Source organism: Perissodus microlepis, chromosome 8 (assembly GCF_051167445.1).
Source record: "Perissodus microlepis isolate ML-2025 ecotype Zambia chromosome 8, ASM5116744v1, whole genome shotgun sequence".
In the NCBI taxonomy this organism is placed as follows: Eukaryota; Metazoa; Chordata; class Actinopteri; order Cichliformes; family Cichlidae; genus Perissodus; species Perissodus microlepis.
In genome coordinates, this window is record NC_140468.1 from 22,413,465 (window position 1) to 22,434,507 (window position 21,043).

The window sequence follows — 21,043 nt, forward strand, 5'->3', positions numbered from 1 at the left end:
GGCATCTGTTCATGAATCTTCCAGAATACCAGACATCAAGTTAGGCATCAAAAACAAACAAAACACATGCATTTTACATAGATTCACAGAGATTCTGCTATAAATTATCCATACCAAGGGTAACCGCATAAACTGTCATATGCTGAACAGACTCTATATTTGCTTCAAGAGAAGTAATAATTGATGAAACTGGACTAATCATTGATTATCCTTCTTTTTAGGTTCTCTGTGAAATTGAACAAGCCTAGTTTTCACACACACACAAATACATTTTCAGTTAACCATTCACAGAATTAGAAAGAGGAGTATGTACTCTGATCACAGGCAATATAATGTATTTATAAATGACAGACCCGTTATTGATTTGTTAAGAATGATGGTAAAGATAGCTTGGCTTTTCCAACAGTCAAATCAGGGTAAAAATCTACATGAAAAAAGCATGTTATATTTAACAGTTCATTTTCACATTTTATTTCCCAAAGTTATAGCAAATAAGACAACTAACAGTAAAACTTATAGTTGTGAATATGAATTGCCACTGCACATATACACTGGAGGCCTTTAATAAAAAGCAGCAGAATCTTGTTAAGCCCTGAAAGAGCATTTGTAAATTCCACATTAAACAGTGTTTCAGTTTCACCCTCAGTGGCAGCATACCAATGTTTTAATTTGATGGATCACTTGATCCCTTTATTTGTTCAATTAAGGTGACAAAGCAAGGGCAATGCTAAATGTGTCTCTGGGGTGCACACTAGTCATTAATCTGGGGGATTACAGGAGAGTCAGCTATTTTGGAGGGCTGCATGATGGGATGGGTCAAAAAGAACAGTGGGTGTGGGCCAAACGATTAAAAAGGAGAAAAGAGACCAAGCAACTGGCCTTTATATTTATTCAAATATGAATGCTACACTGTAAAAATGTAGAATTTATGAAGAATTAAAAAATAAAGCAGCCCACTAAGGGGGCAGTTAGGTGATGGTCACACAGGTCCTGAGACCAGTCAGCAACCTTCGATCACCACGGGAAAGTGTGCATTCCCCATTGGTTTACAAGTGGTTGCTGGAGGTTGCTGGTTGTTGCCGGGTGAATTCAGTTGCTTAGAACAGCATTTTTGGTACTGGTGGTTTTAATTTGTTGTATTTATCTGCGACACCTTAAAGGCCTGTCTGTGAAAATATTGTCGGACATAAACCGGTCCAAAAAGGTTGGGGTCCGCTGACTTAGAGCTGTAGAGAAACTGTAACGCAAACCTTCGAAGTAAAATTTGTGCTTTTAAAAAATGTTGGATTTAAATTTCCAGTTTATGTCACACTTGTTATAGTTTCACGACCAATTCAAGCAGTTTAAGTGTGTTTGCAGACAAGTCAGTGTCTTCCATGTGATGACTATGTCAACATGCTAATCACCAAGCAAATCGCAAATAAGTTTTCCTTGTTAGTACACCCGTTTGTGATCAGTTTCACACCAGCGACTGCCAACAACCACTTGCAAACAGAATGTACATTTTTCCTTTGAAACAAGTGGTTGCCTGGTGGTCGCAAACTAGTTTCTAGAGCTGTTACGTAGGTATTTATTTTATCAAATCAGTTTAACAAGTTTGACTGTTTTAAGTTGACTTTGATTTAACAAATCTGCAAACTGGCCTTTGTTAGTTCCGGCACAGCATTTACAAAGATTAAAGGACTTAAAATGTTCATTTGGAAAGCCACATCAGTGCAGTGAGAGCTTGTGTTTTCATTTTATGCAGATTAAAACAGACATTTATTTAAAGACATGTAAGAAGTGAACTCTTTTAAAATTAGAAATATAGGTATGTTGGTTTGGGCACTGACGAGTAGCCTTTTGTGTGTCTTGCTGATGACTGCTCTACTGTTGTACACCAACTGTGTGTGTTTTAACAGCTCTTAACTTCGTTTGTGCAGTTGGTTCTTTCCTTGCCATTTTCTTACGTTTCTCTTTAATTCAGCTGTACACTGTTCCAAAAAATAGTAATGTCAAAGTATCTTACTATATATTTTACAGTTTTGTACTGTCTTTCTAGAATATCATGAAATGTACATAAGTAGACTGTGATTTTACATGTCAAAGGTAAAATAACATAACATCACTGTACATATAGTAAAACACAATTTACTTGTTTTTTAAATATTTTTTTTGTACATATGCATATTTAGTTTGCAAAAATACATTCAGAAATGTATCATAATTTCACTGTCAGTCTGTCCCAGGGCATGCAATCCATTATTATTATTTGAACCAACTGTTAACTGTATATTTTTGTACATTTACGTATTACGATTCATATTGCCACATTCCTTGACCTTGTTTATAGGTAATTTCATTGTTTGATCATATTAAAATGTTCCTAATTTAATGTCTAAAAGCACTTGGAAAAGGCAGAATCCCATGTAAAATTAGCGCAACAAACCCTATTTTCATTACTGAAAATAACTGTATTTTCATGAGAAAGTTATTTTCTGTTATTTTACGGTAGTATTTTGGTGCCCTAGCTGCCGGAATATTACCGTTCTTTTAAGATGTTTTTTGTAACAGTGTAGTTTATTTATATTTTGAGCTTGTGAAATGTTAAAACAGAATGCAGTTTCATTTATAACTCCAAAGCCAGATGGTATTTGCTTTTGATAATGCTTCAGTAAACTCTCAAAGCAAATTAAACTCCTGATGTAGGAATTAAAAACGAAGTGCCTTGTTGTTTACACTCTTATTTTGAACTAGTAATGACTGCTCTCACTTATGTTGTTTGCGACTGCAATTTCCATTTCAACTCCCTATCTACATGTTAAGGGTTAGAAATGTGTAGCTTGTAAACTGATAACTATTAATAACAACAGCAGCAGCAGCCAGACTTATGTGTCTTAGTGTCCTGAAACACAACAAACCTTTTGAAAAACATACTTTAACGGTCCTTGTCTCTTCTAACCACACTATATTTTAATTTTCATGCAAGGCTCTGCTTTTCCCCCTTCATTTTATTTAACTGTGGTTTTAATTTCTTACCGTGTACCTCTTTTATAAGTTGATTATTTTTTTAAAGTATAGGCTTTCATTTGTACGCAGTTTTTCTATTTCTAATAACTATATCGTTTGTAGGATTGTTTGTTTTCATATACAAGCCACATTCATTCATTTATACTGTACTTTATTCTGTGCCCTTTGAGCAGCAAGATTTTCTTCTACTGAAACCGTGAGATGCTCAGTGATCAGTCAGAATAATTCTTTTGAAAACCACAGTCCAGTGTCCAAGTCCATTAGAACACGTTTGCTTTGTTGTCAACTGAATGAAAAAGAACACAGTAAAGAGAGTCGTCTACCTTTTATAAGAATAGCAGAAAGAAGACTTCCTGGAGAGACTAAACCCAAATGTAGTTTATGCAAGTTTATACAGACTCACTGCTGTTGAATATAATCAAACACTTATAGTGATGTACTCTGCAACACTCTATGTTGAAGAGATTTGGATTAAAGCAAGGCTTGAAAGTACATCATGCATGCCTGTAGCTTATTGTAGGCTCTACCTTAGAATATAAAGCACCTTGAGGCAACTATTGTTGTGATATGGTGCTATATAAATAAAATTGCATTGAATTGAATTGAATTACTTGAGAAAAGAAATTCTGGCTACTCTTCTCAGCGTGAGCAACTTCAGTGAATGAATAATAAACAGGTTTTAACCAAACATGCATGAGTTACAGTTTATGTCAAAGGGAGATTTCTTGTTTGTACATAAGGTTTGTTGTATTAATGTTATTCTATCTGCTGAGCCTGCTGTGCCATTTGGAGAAGTGAAGTAGCACCATATACAGACTCTAAATATTAGTTTAATAATGATTTGGAAAAGTGTTTCTTCTACTTCGATTTATTAGTTTGTAATCATGTTATTTTTATATAGTATTTTATTTTTTGCTTATCAGTCTTTAAAATACCAACATTTGCACTATATTTACGTAATATTTTTGTCTCTCTAATTATATCATTTTTAAACATTAAATCAGATGTTCTGATCAATTACTCAGTGCTCAAGTAGCCTTTTTTACTGAATAAGTTTTTTACTTAAGTAATTTCTGGCTACCTTTTACTTTTACTTCAGTAAAACTACGTTGAGGTAGAGCCACTACTACTTGAGTACAATCTTTCGCTACTCTACCCACCTCTGATTATAAGTGTGAAAGAGTCTGTTGTGATGAAAAGGTTTCATAGAGGTTCCAGGTTTCTCACTTTTTTGCTTAAAGCAGGCGGTTTTCTAAAAAATATCTAAATATATGAAGCCTTCTGTTGAATCCTGCATATTTTTAAAGAGTGCAAAAGTGGGAGAGATATTTGACATGTAGGCTGTTGGATGACCACATTCCCAGACATCCCATTGATTGTATCGATAGTGATTTATTGCAGCAGATTAGATCCTGCAGAGTGCAGATCCCTCAGCAAACAGACACACGCAAACCTGTACACTGATCTTTGTTCCCATGGATACTGGTTCCTGGTAGCACTCGCTACAACCTGTCCATCATTGGTAATATTCTGTTTGGATGAGGAGTTAGGAGACAGGAAGCTAAAGCAAAAGAGAGATAGACTAACTAGAAACTTAACTGCGATGTACACTTCCAGTGTTCTGATATATAACTTAGAAGGACAATTATATGGCATCTAGTAGTTAATGCTGTTTTTATATTATACCAGTGCCTTTTTTCCACTACCACAATTCACCATGTTTACTGTGAAATAGGGCTAATTTGCATCTGAGGTGAGTGTGTGGGTGAGAAATCACTGTGCTGTTTCGCAGAGCCGTAACTCAAATCTCAACGCACAGACATGATAACCATAGTTTCTCATTCACTGTGACTCAAACCCCATTATTTTAAAGAAAAGCACATTTGCATTTATTTAAAACATTTACAATTGTTGACATGAAAACATTTTAATGAGCATAATCATAATTTTAATGAGACATAAATTATTTATGAATTTAAATAGGTGTAAAAAAAATCTAATTTTCTGCATACATCGCTTCTGTTCTCCAGTGGCATACTGTGCTCTCTAATACAGGTTTATTGTATTTTTTTAATTTAAATAACAAAAGCTTTTCCAATTATGTTAGAGCCAATTAAAAACCATTGTGCTGATTAAAGAAGCAATAAATTTGGTTTATAGAATGTCTGAAGCATCAGACTTTCAGGGTTCAATTATATTCTTAAAGGGCAGAAACAAAGCTTGTTTGAAGAATAAAGGGTAGTCAATATGGAAGCTTGGCAAAAACTCAATATTCCATGCAGCACTGTGTAACGTTTGCTTCACAGACTAGCTCAAAATGAGAAAAAAAGGCAAATTTATCAGTGTGTCTAGCTTGAAAAACAGCTTGCAGGTTCTCTGCTGGAAGCTTCATTGCATGGTAGAAACAAAACCCCAAACTGAATGTTACCAGTCATGAGGCAACTGGAGGATGTAAAGATTAAAACAATCTCACAGGAACAGAGACATAGATAGCTGTTAATTATTGCTAAGTGATGGACTAAAAAACAGATTTTTACTCACAAACTGAAGCCAAAACTTTTTAGATGGTCTGTATCATCCATTAAGGGATAATATTAATCAGATAACCCATTAAAAATGCCCCCAAAGGCACTAATAGCATTTCCACAGTGGAAAAAAAAGCTCCAGTGTGATGGCTTGAAGGAGTGGCTGAGGCCCGGCAGATGCTGAGCGGCTTTATTGAACCCACAATCAACACAGCCACTCTCCGACTCACATGGACTTAAAACAAAACAATGTGGCAGCATGTGAACCTGCTTTTTAATGCTGTATAGTTGCACACGTTAACATGCCTATAGTAGTCACAAGACGAACTGTAGTTTTGTCCACTTATGTACTGGCTTAATTTTTTATGTTTCAGAAGCTGCCTTTGGAACTTAACACACGTGATATGTGAAAAAGTAGGAAGCAGACTAAATTCAATAAACACACTAAATTTATAATTATGTTGTTTTTGCATGACAAAGGTTCTTCAATTATCTCTAAAACGTGTGGACAGAAAGAAAAATGTGTTTGTTTCTAACAGTGTGTTTTTCTACCTTTGCACTTGTGCCATTCAATTCAATTCAGCTGAATCAGTTTTATTTATATAGTGCCAAATCACAACAGTTGCCTCAAGGCACTTATTGGTGCTACAATCAACTGATTTCGCTTCGGTGTTTTCCAGAAAAAGTCAAGAGTGCAGTGATAATGTACAAACTTCATCAACAACAAAAGCAACACAGAACAGTGACTCTTTGCATTTATCTGCACAAACAGCATATTAACCCACTGCTAGATCCCAGAGTGATGTTAAAGTTCAATATAAGCCAACCAGAGCCTGATACTCCACAGGTAACAGAAGCAGTGATGACCAGTCAAACCTGCATGTTTTAGCCTCCATTTATACTGGTATATGTTTTTATAGCATCGCTTTGAAGTCTCTTTAGACTGGTTTTCAACTTGGCAGTGCTAGGACAAACACTGATCCTGGCCTATGCAACTATTAGCCAGAAATAAAATGATTAAAATGTTAATCTGTCTAGTTAACTGTTAAGCTCTTTAATCCCAGTTGTTCCGTGTGGATATAGCGTGTGAATGTAAAGTAGACACTGCAATCCTGATGGTGGTTCTGGAGTAATAGTGAATATCACTGCACATCTGGAAAGCATTCACAGCAGTTCACTTGTTCCACATCTTGTCATGTTACAACCTTATGCCAAAACACATTCAGTTCATTGTCACTACAAAATTCTACACAAAATACCCCGTAATGATAAAGTCAGAAAAGTTTGCTCAAATTTCTTGCAAATTTAATAAAACAAAAAAACAACAACAAAAACATGTACATAAGTATTCACTGCTGTTGTTCAGTCCTTTGTTGAACCACCTTTGGCCGCAGTTGCAGCCTTAAATGTTTTTGAGTATGACTCTACAAGCTCGGTACATCTATTTTTAGGCAGTCTTTCACACTCTTTTTTGCAAAACCTCTCAAGCTCCAGCATGTTATAGTTGGAATATTTAGTACACAGCTATTTTCAGACCTCTCCAGAGATGTTTGGTCAGGTAATAGACATTCACAGAGTGGTCCACTCTGTGGCCACTCCTTTATTAACTTGGCTGTGTGCTTAAGGTCATTGTCCTGGTGGAAGATGAGCCTTTGCCCAGTCCGAGGTCCAGAGTGCTCTGAGCATTGGTGTACATTGCTTTATTCAACCCGAAAACCATCCCCACAGTATGATGCTGCCACCAAAATGGTTCACTGCAGGGAATGTACTGGTCAGGTGATGACCGGTGCGTGGTTCCCTCCAAGCATGACGCTCGGCATCCAGGCCAAAGAGTTTAATTTTAGCTTCATCAGACCAGAGAATTTTATTTCTTATGATCTGAGATTCCTTCAGATGCCTTTTGGCAAACTCCAGGGGGGCTGTCATGTGCATTTTACTGAGGAGTGGCTTCTGCCTGGCCCCTCTACCGTACAGGCCATATAGATGGGGTGCTGCAGAAGTGGTTGTCATTGGAGCTCTGCCAGAGTGGCCATCGGGTTCTTGGTCACCTGACTGACTAAGGGCCTTCTAACTCGACTGCTCAAATTGATAAGTTGCGAATATTTATGTACATGTTATTTTTTTGTTTTGTTTTTTATTTCTAATAAATTTGGAATTTGAAAGACTTTCAATAAACTATCTATTTTGTAATAATGCTATAACGTGACAAAATGTGGAACAAGTCAAGCGCTGTGTATATTCCCTGGACACACTGTAAAGTTTCTGTTTGGTCACTGAGTTGAATGCCAGAATGCTATGAATATCTACTGCCTGGGGACACGACTTCTATGCAATCAATCAATTTCAGCAGCTTTAAAAATACTATTGCTCATTTTTCAAGGTCAGCATCCATCCAATGATGTCAGCCTGAACACAAAAACTGATGTCTCTGCAGGTCCATTTACTACTACTATGAGATGCGGTAATACTTCATACTGACTGACGCCAATGTGGAGAGAATCTTCATGGCTCAGCAACTTCCACTGAACTGTATCACACAGTTCTTCTCACACGCTTCCCTATAGAGGAGCTAGGGGATGCAAACGGAAACAGAAGGAGTTGAATGGGGAAACAAAAGCTAGCTGCAGTATTTGGAGGTGGTCAGTACATTAGACGTGGATTCACAGAAACGAGAGCAGGGCTTATTTTTAATGCCTTGTTGTTGAATGTGTTTTTTATTGGCCACTGCTCGAGGATGCCAAATTGTGTGCAGATGCCAGACACTTTTGTCCAGGGTCAGAGGATAAGTATTTACAAGCACGTGTGCAGCCTGTGGACTATAAACACATACAGCTGTCCTGGGTCAGTCACACACTTTTTACACAACCCCAAATCCATAGCCTCTTCATCTTCCTCACCCAAATATCATCACACTCCTGATAATGTACAGAACATCACCAAATTCCCTAGGCTAGATTACCACAAAGACAAAGTAATCAAAACTGTAGTTGGTATATTGGTTATGTAATTCATATAAATGCAAATTCATTGGATTTGGGCAAAGAGAAAAGTACAATAACAGCTATCACAGTTCTCATTAATTCTTAATGTGAGCTGTTTTGATGTGAGTTTTTTACTTTGTTTATTCTTTGACTTTTAAATAATTTTCTATTAAAAAGAAAAAACATACTTGACACCTTCACGGTGAACAAGCCTCTGGCAAAACTGTGTTTAATAGAGAAAGCAATGCAATTCTCCTAACCTTTACAAATAAACTTTCATTTTTAATTTAGGAGCCCAATCAACATGAAGCGGAGCGAGAAAAAAAAGGCTGAGGCAGAAGGAAGAGCCTGTCTCTGTGGCTCATCCAACATTCAGGCAGATGAGTTGCTCTCAGCAGTAACCCCAACACGATCACTGGACAGATTTTTTAACTGGCAGATAGGGCACATTGTTTAAGCTGCTTTAGCCTGTCCACGATAACTATGCGTCGCAACTTCCTCCTTAGCTCCAACTTTTATGCTGTTCATGATGTAATCAGTGTCCGCAATGCCAAAAAAAATTACTGCAGTTAGAAAACGTCTTTTGACTAAAGTAGTCCCGATGGAAACTTTGTTCAGGTTTTTAAAGGTTTCCAGAAAATTAATCTTACTGACTTCAGCAACACCTGCTTCCCCTGATTTTTTATTGTTCTAGTACCTCTAAGATTGATGACGTTACCAGCAGCCTGACCTTGCATTGCCACTATGAATATGAGAACATGTTCCTCCTTGATAGTGGACTTCAGGAAGACCAGGAAACACTTGACCCCTGTTTCAATCCAGGGGGTCAGTGTTGACATTGTGGAGGACTATAAATACCTTGGAGTACACATTGACAATAAACTGGACTGGGCTAAAAACACCACAGCACTTTACAGGAAGGGCCAGAGTCGTCTCTATTTTTTGAGGCGACTGAGGTCCTTCAACATCTGCCAGAAAATGCTCAGGATTTTGTACGAGTCTGTTGTGGCCAGTGCGATCCTCTATGCTGTTGCATGCTGGGGGAGCAGGCTGAGGGTCGCAGATGCCAACAGACTCGATAAACTGATCCGTAAGGCCAGTAATGTTGTGGGGATGGAGCTGGACTCCCTCAAGGTGGTGTCGGAGAGGTGGATGTTGTCCAAGATAAAGATAATGTTGGATAACACCTCCCACCCACTCCATGACATGCTGGTCAGTCACAGGAGCACGTTCAGTGAGAGACTGAGATTACCGAAAAGCACCACTGAACGACACACGAAATCATTCCTGCCTGTGGCCATCTCCCTGTACAACTCATCCACTTAACACACTGGTTACTGCTACAGCTACACATGTTTCTTTTTCAGCTATTTATTAATAAGTGACTTTTATGTATATATATATATATATATATGTATATATTGTGCTATTCTTAGTTAGTGTATTGTCTGTCTTGTTAATGTTGGTTTATAATGGAGCACTGTAACAAAAAATAATTTCCCCCAGGGATCAATAAAGTATTCTGATTCTGATTCTGATGTTGATGTTACGATTTAGATCCAAGAACCATGGTGCAACTTTAGTCTTACCTAGATACTAAAACATTACTGCTGACATCTTGATTTTTTTTTTCTTTTAACAGTTCAGTAGATACTCTACTTTCAGCCACGACTGATTTTCCTATTTTCCTACAGTTTTCAGTGACAGAAGGGTGGAGTGCCCACTTATGGTTGTGGAGGAGATGATCAGGAGCAACAAGGATGCTTCAGTATGCTAGTCCGTGTGGTCAGTACAAAGTTGACGGTGAAAATTAAGCCGTCGATCTTTGCTCCTACCCTCACCTACAGGCATGAGCAGTGGGGTAGAATTATATTACAGATACAAGTGACAGAAACGGGTGGCTGTAGCTCAGGAGGTAGAGCAGGTCATCTACTGACCAGAAGGTTGGTGGGTTAATCCCTGGCTATTCTGCAAATACCCTTGGGCAAGATATTAACCTTAAGTTGCTCTCCAATGCATCTATTGGAGAAAGAATGGTAGTGAATGTTAGTTAGTAAGCACTTAAAAGCATAGAAGAAAGTGAATGTTGCATGTAGTGCTTTGAGTGCTCCAGGAGAGTAGAAAAGCAGTGTATAAGAATCAATCAATTTACCAAATGAGTTAACTTATATGAAATATATCAAAGCTTCAGCTGAACAGTATAAGATTTCCCACAGATTTCTGCATTTAAATACCAAAGGCAGCAAACAGTGTTTCCAACAAACTGCTGGTTACTAAAAGAAAAAAGAAAACAACAGGCCACCAACCATAAATGGAGAATGAGCACAGACTTTATTGTCAACAAAATTCATTTTTTCGAGCATGTCAAAGGTTGATTTGGTTAAATTAAATTGATTACATTTTGTCCACAAAAACTTCAAACTCTCCCACAGAGAACCTTCCTTTTGCTTTCTCTTCTTGGTCAGTACTGCCATGCAGTTTCCTGAGAGACACTCACAAACATCGTAAAACCTATATTATGTTTCACACATTACAAGTAACAAGCTGTAACTGTGTCATTTGTAGATTACTCATACGTCAGCTCATTTACAACCCTAATTAGGTCTATGATGGTCATTGTGAAAAGGAAATGACTACAGCTCTCTGTTCGTGAATTTAGAGAGAAGGATCATCGCAGGACCTTTTACTCACAGCTATGGCTTTTCTGACTGAAGCCTTAAAAAAACACCCTGCTCAGTAAATCTGGCCATAAATCTTGTAATTGTCTTATTATCAATGTTGCAAGAAATACAATTTTCCATCACTGTAAATAATCAAGTTTGAGGCCTAAAAACAGTTTCTCTTCTTTCTTTTTTTTACTGTGCCCATTTAGACTAACTCCTTTTGCAGGATCTGAAATGGGCTGAAATGTTTTCATTGGAAACTGAATGTGTAAAAATCACACATATACTGAGTAAACCATATGAGAAGGCAACCCTTAGCAAAACTGTGGAAATATTTCAAAGCACAACAGAGAAACGCTGAAAATAAAATGCTGCCACTTGCTGTCACCTACTGAAGTTTCTTATCAATTCCTGTGCACTTACTTTGCTAAACTCATGTAATTCCCAGTCCATTCAAAGTGTCTGACTGGAATCTGGGACAGAAAAAATAAATATAACATGAGCTCTTTAGGTGCTGAAAATTCTGTGAGTGTGACCCGAATCATCTGTGGAGCCAATGTTTCATCAGCTTATGACCTTTCTAAATGAGCGCTGGACCATTAACATGAACCCTGGTAAGATAAGGGAGGCACTCAATCAATCCATGTCTCTATACTGTATAATCTTGTTGAACAACAGAAGCGGGGGAGTCAGGGTGTTTATTGATCACACCAGAGACTTTCTTTGACAACACAGCCTTTAGCTATTACACTCAAAGTTTCATATCACCTGCGACCAGAGAATAGCAATTCCCATTTCCAATTCCCAGTGTGAGCCAAGTCAATGTAATCAGCTTTCAGATAAATGACTGAACGATCAATAAACCTTTTAGTGTCATGAAAGGAAGGAAGAGAATTAGCATCTGCATTTCTGGATGCCTTTTACAAAAGTGACCTCTGCTTGATTCAACCAAGCCATGACCAAGTCCAAATGCATTTTCATTTGGCAGCTGAAATTAAAGCGTTATGGGAAAGGGGCTATAAGATGATAACCGAGTTAATGAGTCGCCTATCAATAACTCTATAACATTGTCTGCTGCAGCCTGTGAGAGATGGGGATATCTTTTAAGTGGTGTTGATGTGCCCGGCTTTGGACATGGGATTAAAGTAATTATAATTAAAGTTGGAACATGTCTGGTCTGACAGGGAATGATTATGCAGCGCTCTAGCAGTCAAGGATCCTTCTGTTTGATCTTCCAGTTCATCTGGAAAAAATGTGTGCATGGCTGTATAGGCTATAGAGGCTGTGAACATGTAAGACCTACTAGACATATTTTATAGCTTTGATCATTTATTGAAATAACAAGCATAGCAACCAAACATATATGCATAAACAACTTTGCAACTGGTCATACAAGTTGGACTTTGGCCCTTACAAAGCTGTGGTAATCATATGGTTAGCAAAGATACATGAGAAAGAAGTCTTCTGTTTAGATTCATAACTCAGGTATCATGTGTATCACTAAAATAAGAAAATAGCAGCTCTTCCCAAAATAATGTTCACCGTATTTTTAGTTTAGTTTAGTTTGTTAGCATTAAACTAAATAACCAGTACTCTAGTTTATAAGCCGGAGAACTTGTCAGTTTAAAGATGTCTAAATAGTTCTAATGCCCATATGAAAAAAGTGCATCAAGTACAAGGGAATCAGAATGTTAACTCATTAAGCATCACTGAGGTTGAAGACATGTTTCTATATGAATTCCAACTTAGAACAAAACCAGCTATCGCGACGTCATTGGTGGTTTGTGTAGTTCTTCATGTCTCTAGCGTTTTCGCTGCTATTTTGGTTTACAAAACAAATGGATGCAGAGAAGGCGAGTCTGACAATAACACCAACTAGCAATGCCAGTGACTTGTCTGTCACAAGTCATTAGCCTCAATTTCTTATTCAGCATGACCTGAAATGAGTAACTGATGCTGTAATAGTAAAATATTTACATAGATCAAAGCAGAAAGGTTTTTTTCGTAGACTTCTAATGACTTGACGCCTCCTGAGTGAGGTGTTCTGGGAATGTCCTACCGAGAGGAGGCACCGGGGCAGACCCAGGACATGCTAGAGAGATTATATCTCTCGGCTGGCCTGGGACAAGCTAGAGGAGGTGGCTGGGGAGAGGGAGGTGTGGGCTTCTCTGCTTGGGACTGCTGCCCCCGTGACCCGGCTCCGGATAAGCGGAAGAAAAATGGATGGATGGACTTCTAATGACCAGAAGTGTTTTTGCAACCACAGCTATTGCCAGCTCGAGACGTTGAGGTAGAATTCAGGTTTAAGGCACTTCCTAGAAGCTACTACAAGTTTGTTTTAGGCATGTAGCTTAAAGCTACGTTAGCTACGACTAACATGACACAGTTGAATAAGAAAGAACATCTGTTTTTCTACACTGATTTTTAATTTGTGAATGAGTGAAATTGACAGTTCTGACTATGGCAAATATAAGAGAAAACGCTAAATCGTACTTTTTCAATAAGTGCACACATTAAAGTAAATTGGACTCTGACGTTAAGAAGAGTTCTCAAAAATGATTATTTTATTGTAATGTGCAAAAGTTGCACATAAACTAATGGTAGGTAAATAGCTTGGTGCACAATATTTAAAGCTGAAAGTGCCTGAAACCACAGGGCAAAAACTTTGGGAGAATAAAATATGTATTAGCTGTGTTGTTCTGAGACACAACATTTTGTGCAAAGACAGATATTTGAATAATTAACTACAAAATTTGATCTGAGCTTACTTACAATATAATATGATTCGCCATTGTCAGTGAACTATTAAAGCTTCACAATAATCCAGCAAAAATGTGTTGAGATATATTAAATGACGTCTCTAACTGGAGATAATTGCCACAGAAAGCATAAAAGCATACTCATGAAACTTTATTACATAATGATGCAATGTTTCAGATGAGATCAAAGTGGCAGGCTCTCACGCAGACCTGAATTTCCATTTACAGAATGGTAGGAGCCCTGAATGAGATTTTATCAACAATTACAACTTTAATCCAGGAGTCTCTCTTTTCCCTTTGCTTTATTTGTTTTCCTTTGCCTTATTTCCCCCCCCTAAATATCTCACAGGCATCAGAAGACTTTTCCTGGGACCAAAATGAACATATAAAATCACTGAAAGACAGTGCTTTAAAAGTAATGAATAATTTATTGGAGGCAATTGTCTGTTTTTCTGTATGAATTATTCACTTTTTATGTTCAAGCACCGACAATCATTACTGCAAAATCATTCATGCATATTCCCACATCCCTTGCTGACTAATTTCCTCTGCTTATCTGGAAGGAAAAGGGCAAGCATTTAGACCTGCCACTGCAATAATGACATTTTACTGTATTTTTAGAGCATGCTACACAAAGCTGCTGTTCAAAATCATATGATGTACACACAAAATATGTGAATGTATAATGTTGTTGTATATATGTATATAAAAAAGAAGAGACTACTGTTTCTTTTTTCTTTATAGCCATTCATCTTTTACAGTACAAGTATAGAATAATTCAGTTTGTCAAGGACGAGGTTCCATATGGTCATGCACTGACTGTTAAACCATTGCCCTGTTTAACAACAAAACCCTACAGGATACATTTTCCACACTAAGTGCATAAAAATCCCAGTTTCCTCCTATTTCTGGCCTAAGCTGCAATAAACATGCTTCTACGAGGAGCACTTTGACACAGCCTGCCAGGCAGCTGTCACCATGTACAACCTTTAATGGAGGGAAAAAATTATCCATTACCTTCACATTTAGTACAAAAACGTATCAGGTAGCACTTGTGCAATGTCAAGGGGCCATTTTACAAAAAGTTGCTTTGGCCAACCAAAGACGTATGTGGACACTAATAAAAAGTAAAGTTACAAGTTTAAAAAAAAAAAATTAACAGACGCAATGAGCTCATTTGTTACAAATTTGTCTCTCAGAAGGTGTTTAAGTCTCACTGGGCCAGCCTTCTGCTGGAAACATGCAGCACTTTTCATTAGTCAGGAGTGTGAAGCAGCCTTTGGGTGTAGGGAGGGGAAGATGCCACTATGCAATAGTTGAATGATTGAGATAAATTAAATATTTTTTTCTTTGACAGCTAAGTATCTATCCTGAAATAAAAAAAAATTTCTTTGTGAGAGTTGCGCAAAGTATATTGCTGTTTTACAGTCAAAGAATCCTGGCACATCACATTTAATTCCAATCTACAATAACATGATATAAAGTCAATCCACTTGGTGATAGGGGTCCAAGTGCCTTTTTCCCCCCTTGGCAAAGTTTATAATAGCTTTTAAACCCCCCTGTGTTTCTTCAGGGAATGCTGGTCAAATGGCATTATAATTAAAAGTTCATACTTAAAACAGCAATTTAATATATTTTGCTGATTTAAATTAAAAAGTGTCAGGGGATGTTGTGATTGCCTCTGAGAGGGCCAGCGCTTAGCAGCCACCTTAAGACACACATGTATTTTCTGTATATAACACAAGTAATAGACTGTTTAGAAAATAAAAAACTTTAAGCATGTGCCAGGTTAGAATTAGCCAGTGATGCTTAATGCTAACCTAGCTTAGCTAGGTTTATGTTAGCTTGTGTATTTGTCTAGGCTTTTGTTTTTGTTAGCAAAACAATGGTTATCAAGTATAAAATCAATAATATATCTATATTTTCTCTGTCTGGTACCCTATAGTAGTATACGGCAACACACAGACGATTATATGTTATAGACTGTTTAGAAAATGAGAACTTTAATTATCTGCCAGTTTAGCATTAGCCAGTGCTAAATGCTAACTTAGCATCTTAGCTAGTATTTACTAATATGCGTGTTTACTGTAGACTTGTGTGTACAATACAACATACCCATATTTTTTCTGTATTTTTCGGTCCTACAGCAGTATAGGGCAACACATGGACAATTGTACTGTTTTTGTTTTGTTTTGTTATACTTTTAGCAATGTAAACCTATTTTCGGTTTCAAATCATGTTTGTCAAGTATACTGACTAAATATTCTTATCATGAGTAGAGTTTCAATTGACCATAGGACAGTATAAGATGATTTCCTTCTAACCATTAGCCAGCCCAGACTACCATGCATGTTATTTACATTAGGTGTTCCAGCATAAATCCAAAATAAATGGAAACTTGTACACCCAAATCTTGTTTTTTTACATCATTAAAGATGATCGCTGTACAATCATTACACCCTGGAAGAAGAACAGTTCAAAGAAAACTTTAAAACCCTCAAATTACCATGACATTCATGCCCATGATGAGTGGCTGTAAACCACAACTGTATACACATGAAAGCCTTACTTTGATGGTAGTGGTTAGGGCATTAGAGAAGAATAATATGTGCATGCATATGTGTGGTGTGCAAGCACTAATATGGAGCTGTATTCTCTCTGTGAATTATGGTGGGCGTCACTCAGCACATTGTTTTCCAAGAGTGGTAATATATGACACACTGCTACTCTCATTCACAAACCACCAAGTAATCAAAAGTAAAGCCCTACCAATATATTAGCTGCTCGTAAATATTGGATTTTCCTGCTATTTGTCATTTTGTGGAAAGAAAGAATTGGGATGTTATTGTGAAACATGAGATTCGTTTCATTAGTAAATGTATGAAGATAAAAGCTGAGCTGAGCTGCTCAGCTGTGATATCCTGTCGTGTCAGTCTGGACTTAGATATGATCTGCATTATAACTGCAATGCAATCAGTTATTTCTATAGAACATAATCTGTAAAAGAACAGCAAGTTTTGCATTGTATATCAGCTGGCTACACCCATAGCAATCCTTCCAAAGCTGTTATTGCCAAGTTAGTGTTTGTGTGTCCTGGCACCTCCACCTTTTCTAATCCTCGCACCCCCCTTCCCCTGAGTTCATCCTCTGTTTCCCTCTGCTGCACTGTCGCCATTTCTCCAGCTTCCTCTGTAACGAATAGTTGTAACCAAAATTTTCAGAAGTCAAAAATAGGATATTCAAGTACTCCAGAGTTACTGTTAGGGTACTTTATATCATCAGGGGTGACTTAGACTCCACGATGTATGACTTATGTAAACTTTTGCTAACAATTTTATTTATAATAATAATAATAGATTGCATTTATATAGCGCTTTTCGAGACCCTCAAAGCGCTTTACAATTCCACTATTCATTCACTCTCACATTCACACACTGGTGCAGGCAAACCACAGTTGTAGCCACAGTTGCCCTGGGGCAGACTGACAGAAGTGAGGCTGCCATATCGCGCCATCAGCCCCTCTGGCCATCAAAAAAAAAAAAGCAATAGCGCTATTTCAGAAATACCATCTACCTCTGCCCTTGACCTTGAGGTCAAGGTCACTGAGATTCAAATTTGTCAGAGATTTTTAGTAGATATGCCTATGGCAGGGGTGGCCAACTCCAGGCCTCGAGAGCCGGTGTCCTGCAGGCTTTAGATAACACCCTGGGTCAACACACCAGAATCAAATGATTAGTTCATTACCAGGCATCTGGAGAACTTCAAGAAATGTTGAGGGGGTAATTTAGCCATTTAAATCAGCTGTGATGGATCAAGGACACATTTAAATCCTGCAGGACACCGGCTCTGGAGGCCTGGACTTGGCTATCCCTGGCCAATGGTATCAATGAAACTCCTTCGTCATGGTCAAGTTACTGCATTGACAAGCTTGGGTCATCGCACCACCTGCCCGGCAGGTTGACGACAATACTCCATCAGCCTTTTATATCAAATTATTGACATTTGTCAAAGCCCACAGTGAGGCTATAGTGAAACAGACCTCTCTTCCAATTCATGACATACAGATACCTGATCATGCCCCTTTACATCACATTTAAATGCACTGGGCATCGTAGGCACAGTCATGGTAAATGTTATGAAAGTGCATATGAATCTTTTACCACAGCTTCTGACAAAATATTAGTGTGAGTGAGTTATAACCTGTTAGTCCATGTAGATTTCAAATAACTATAACAACTTAGGACTTACTAAGAATTCATTATTCATGATTACTGATGTTTTACCAGCTTTCTAACTTTTCCGTATAAGATGTTATCTCCGTGCCTGAGAAATAAGAATACTAGTCTGCATGTCACATCAGCATACAGAGCTCTGTCAATGCAATCAGTGAAGAGTAAAATGTCCAATACACACATTGCGACAACAGTAAAACAAAGCAGTTATGTTAATGATATCTGTGAGTCAGACATGACGCCTGTCAGGTCCATTTAGTTGACGACTTTTTTAAGATGTTTGGTTTGGCAAATTTTGATTTGGCTCTTAGATTGTTTATTGGTACATTTCAGTCCCTATGAAAAGTTTTGTGACAACACCCACACACCCACAATCTCAGTACTACTGATAAATAGTTTCCTTCCCACGCCGACTGTGAGCCAACAATAATGACTGAGATGACTGTGAACAATTACCTGTCAGTGTTTTGGGAAAACGATTGCTTAATATTGATTTGCTTTATTCTACTTAGAAAGCTCCTTTTCTCAGCTGTGTTGTCTGTACAATTGTGCTCTTCCCATTGGTGTTTGTAGTCCAAAATGATGGCAGTGCTAATATAGATCAATCAAGCAACAATTATCAAAAAATTGTTGACTAGTATTCTTATTTCTCAGGCACGGAGATAACATCTTATTTGTCCCTCTGTGGGGGGATACTCCCACTAGGTTTATATCTGGGACTCTCCACCATTTGACCTTAGAACTGAAGAAGCTTCTCGGATGAGAGGTGAAACGTCTTCAAGTAAACTTAAAGAAGTCCAGACGCTTTTCTTTGCAAGCTCCTTTGACAATTATCAAAAAAGCGTCACAGTTTTGATGCTGTGCATACCAGCAAGTAGGAATTCTGAGAACATGAATAGACGCGTTCAGCGCTATCTGCAATCACATAACTCAGTCTTTCCTGTTATAGAAAACCCCAACAAAGCCACCAACTCTAAAGCATGCAATGACTCTCATTTTGCTGATGCCTAATTGCCAGAAATGACGAAAGCACAAAGCTGTACTTAGGGAACGTCTTGTCTTGTTCTCTTATCAGTTAAAATTTTAGGAATGTTAGAGAAAAAGCTGCTCCTACCTCACAAACTGCTGTTATGAGCTCGTAGTGATGCCGTGTGCGTGAGCATGAAGCTCTCAGTGCACTGCTGACTGCTGGCAGATGGCGATCTGCGCGGTGAACGTTGAAAACGACTCCTCCTGTTGAAGTAGTTGCCAGTTGTCCACAAGCGCTTGTTCTTCCTCAGATACTCCTTGTAGTTCTTGGTGAGCAATGTGTAGAGGAACGGGTTGATGCAGCTGTTGGAGTACGTCAGGCATGTGGTCAGGTAGTTGATGTTACGTTTGGCTTTGGTGGAGAGAGGCAACGAGGGGTGAAACTGACCCAGCAGTTGCCAGATCCAGAAGGGCAGGAAGCATGCCCAGAAGAGGAGCACGATTGTAAAGATCAAGTAGAGCACCTTCAAGGACATAAGAGCACAAAGAGGTGCCATCAGAGAGACTCAGATTTCACTTGGTGGGACACCTGATATTGGGATGTAATGCTAATGTAATGCTAATGTTAATGTATACATGCCAACCCTCCCGAATCCCGAATTTCAGTGCCCCTCCCAAAAATCTCCCGGAGCCACCATTCTCCCGAATTTCTCCCAATTTTTTACCCGGACAACAAAATTGAAACACCATATCCCAGAATTCAAAGCGCGGCCCAGCTAATTCCAGTTTCCAACAATGGCGGCAGCTACTTAGTTGTAATATTACTCTTATTACTCTTTCTGGGTCGCAAAATAAACTTTTAACATATTTTCAGGCGAGAATGTAGTTGTGTACACTTCAAATATCTGAGCCGGTGAGAACAGCAAACCCCCGCGGTCTTTCACTACTCAGGTTAAACATGATCATTTAGATAACTTAAAAATGTTATTGTTTGGCTTTTTTCAGTGTTTTATTTGTTCGTGAGTAAATCGGTTTGGCTGAGATTAAAATTATTAGATTAGATTAGATTAAATAAAACTTTATTAATCCCTCAGGAGGATTCGTCCGGGGTTTTCACACAACTGAATAAACGTCAAACAGAAAACTGATTAAACAGAAATGTGAGACGGTCTAGAATTTACGCCAGCATCCGGTTATATTTTAGATAGCAAGGAGCAGACGGCTGAGTTTCACTCCACTGAGAGAGCTCGTGGCGTAATTCTGACCGTCCAGTTTCACAGTCGCTCACTTCCAGCCTACCTGGCTTTCAGAGGACCCGGCCTTCGCAGTCTAAGTGGGCCAGGTCCTCCGAAAGCCAGGTAGGCTGGAAGTAGGCTCCTCAGGTGGACGCAGCCTCTGAATTTGGACACCCCTGCTATTTCCAACTTCTAACTTATTTTATCTGATAAATAAACATTGTAAAATTCAAGTTTTTTGTATATATATATCTATATCTATATATCTATATATCTATATATCTATATATATATATAAGTGTATATGTTAACCCAAACCCTACAAAACCCCTATATTTTGGAGAAAGGCAAAACCAGCTTTAGAGTGTAAATAGTTTTTGAGTTGTATCAGTTATCAGAATGATTTGTTCCCTAAGTGATAAGACTTTGGAGGACAATTTAATAAAAATTACATATTTTGATTGGGTTAAAGGTCATTATTAATGATGAGATTTTCGTCAGAGGGTAAATAAGCTACCAACCCATTTCTGGTTATAGGTATGGTTAGGATTATGTTAACATAAGTCGGATTATGATTTTCACCTATTTGGCATACTTAAACAAAAAACGTATTACAGAAAGGGAAAACGCATGCATAACATGTTTTGGCGACTTTAGCAAGTGTTTACAA

General features: G+C 38.0%; 1 protein-coding gene across 1 annotated transcript in view; it reads right to left on the reverse strand.

The window, feature by feature from the left end:
- Positions 1-21,043, reverse strand: part of uts2r1 (urotensin 2 receptor 1) — a 68,330-nt gene that overhangs the window by 42,935 nt on the left and 4,352 nt on the right. The window contains exon 3 of the mRNA XM_084938289.1: positions 19,284-19,662. Within this exon, the coding sequence (XP_084794415.1) occupies positions 19,285-19,662 (378 nt within the window). The 3' untranslated portion in view covers position 19,284. The remainder of the gene's footprint in view (positions 1-19,283; positions 19,663-21,043) is intronic.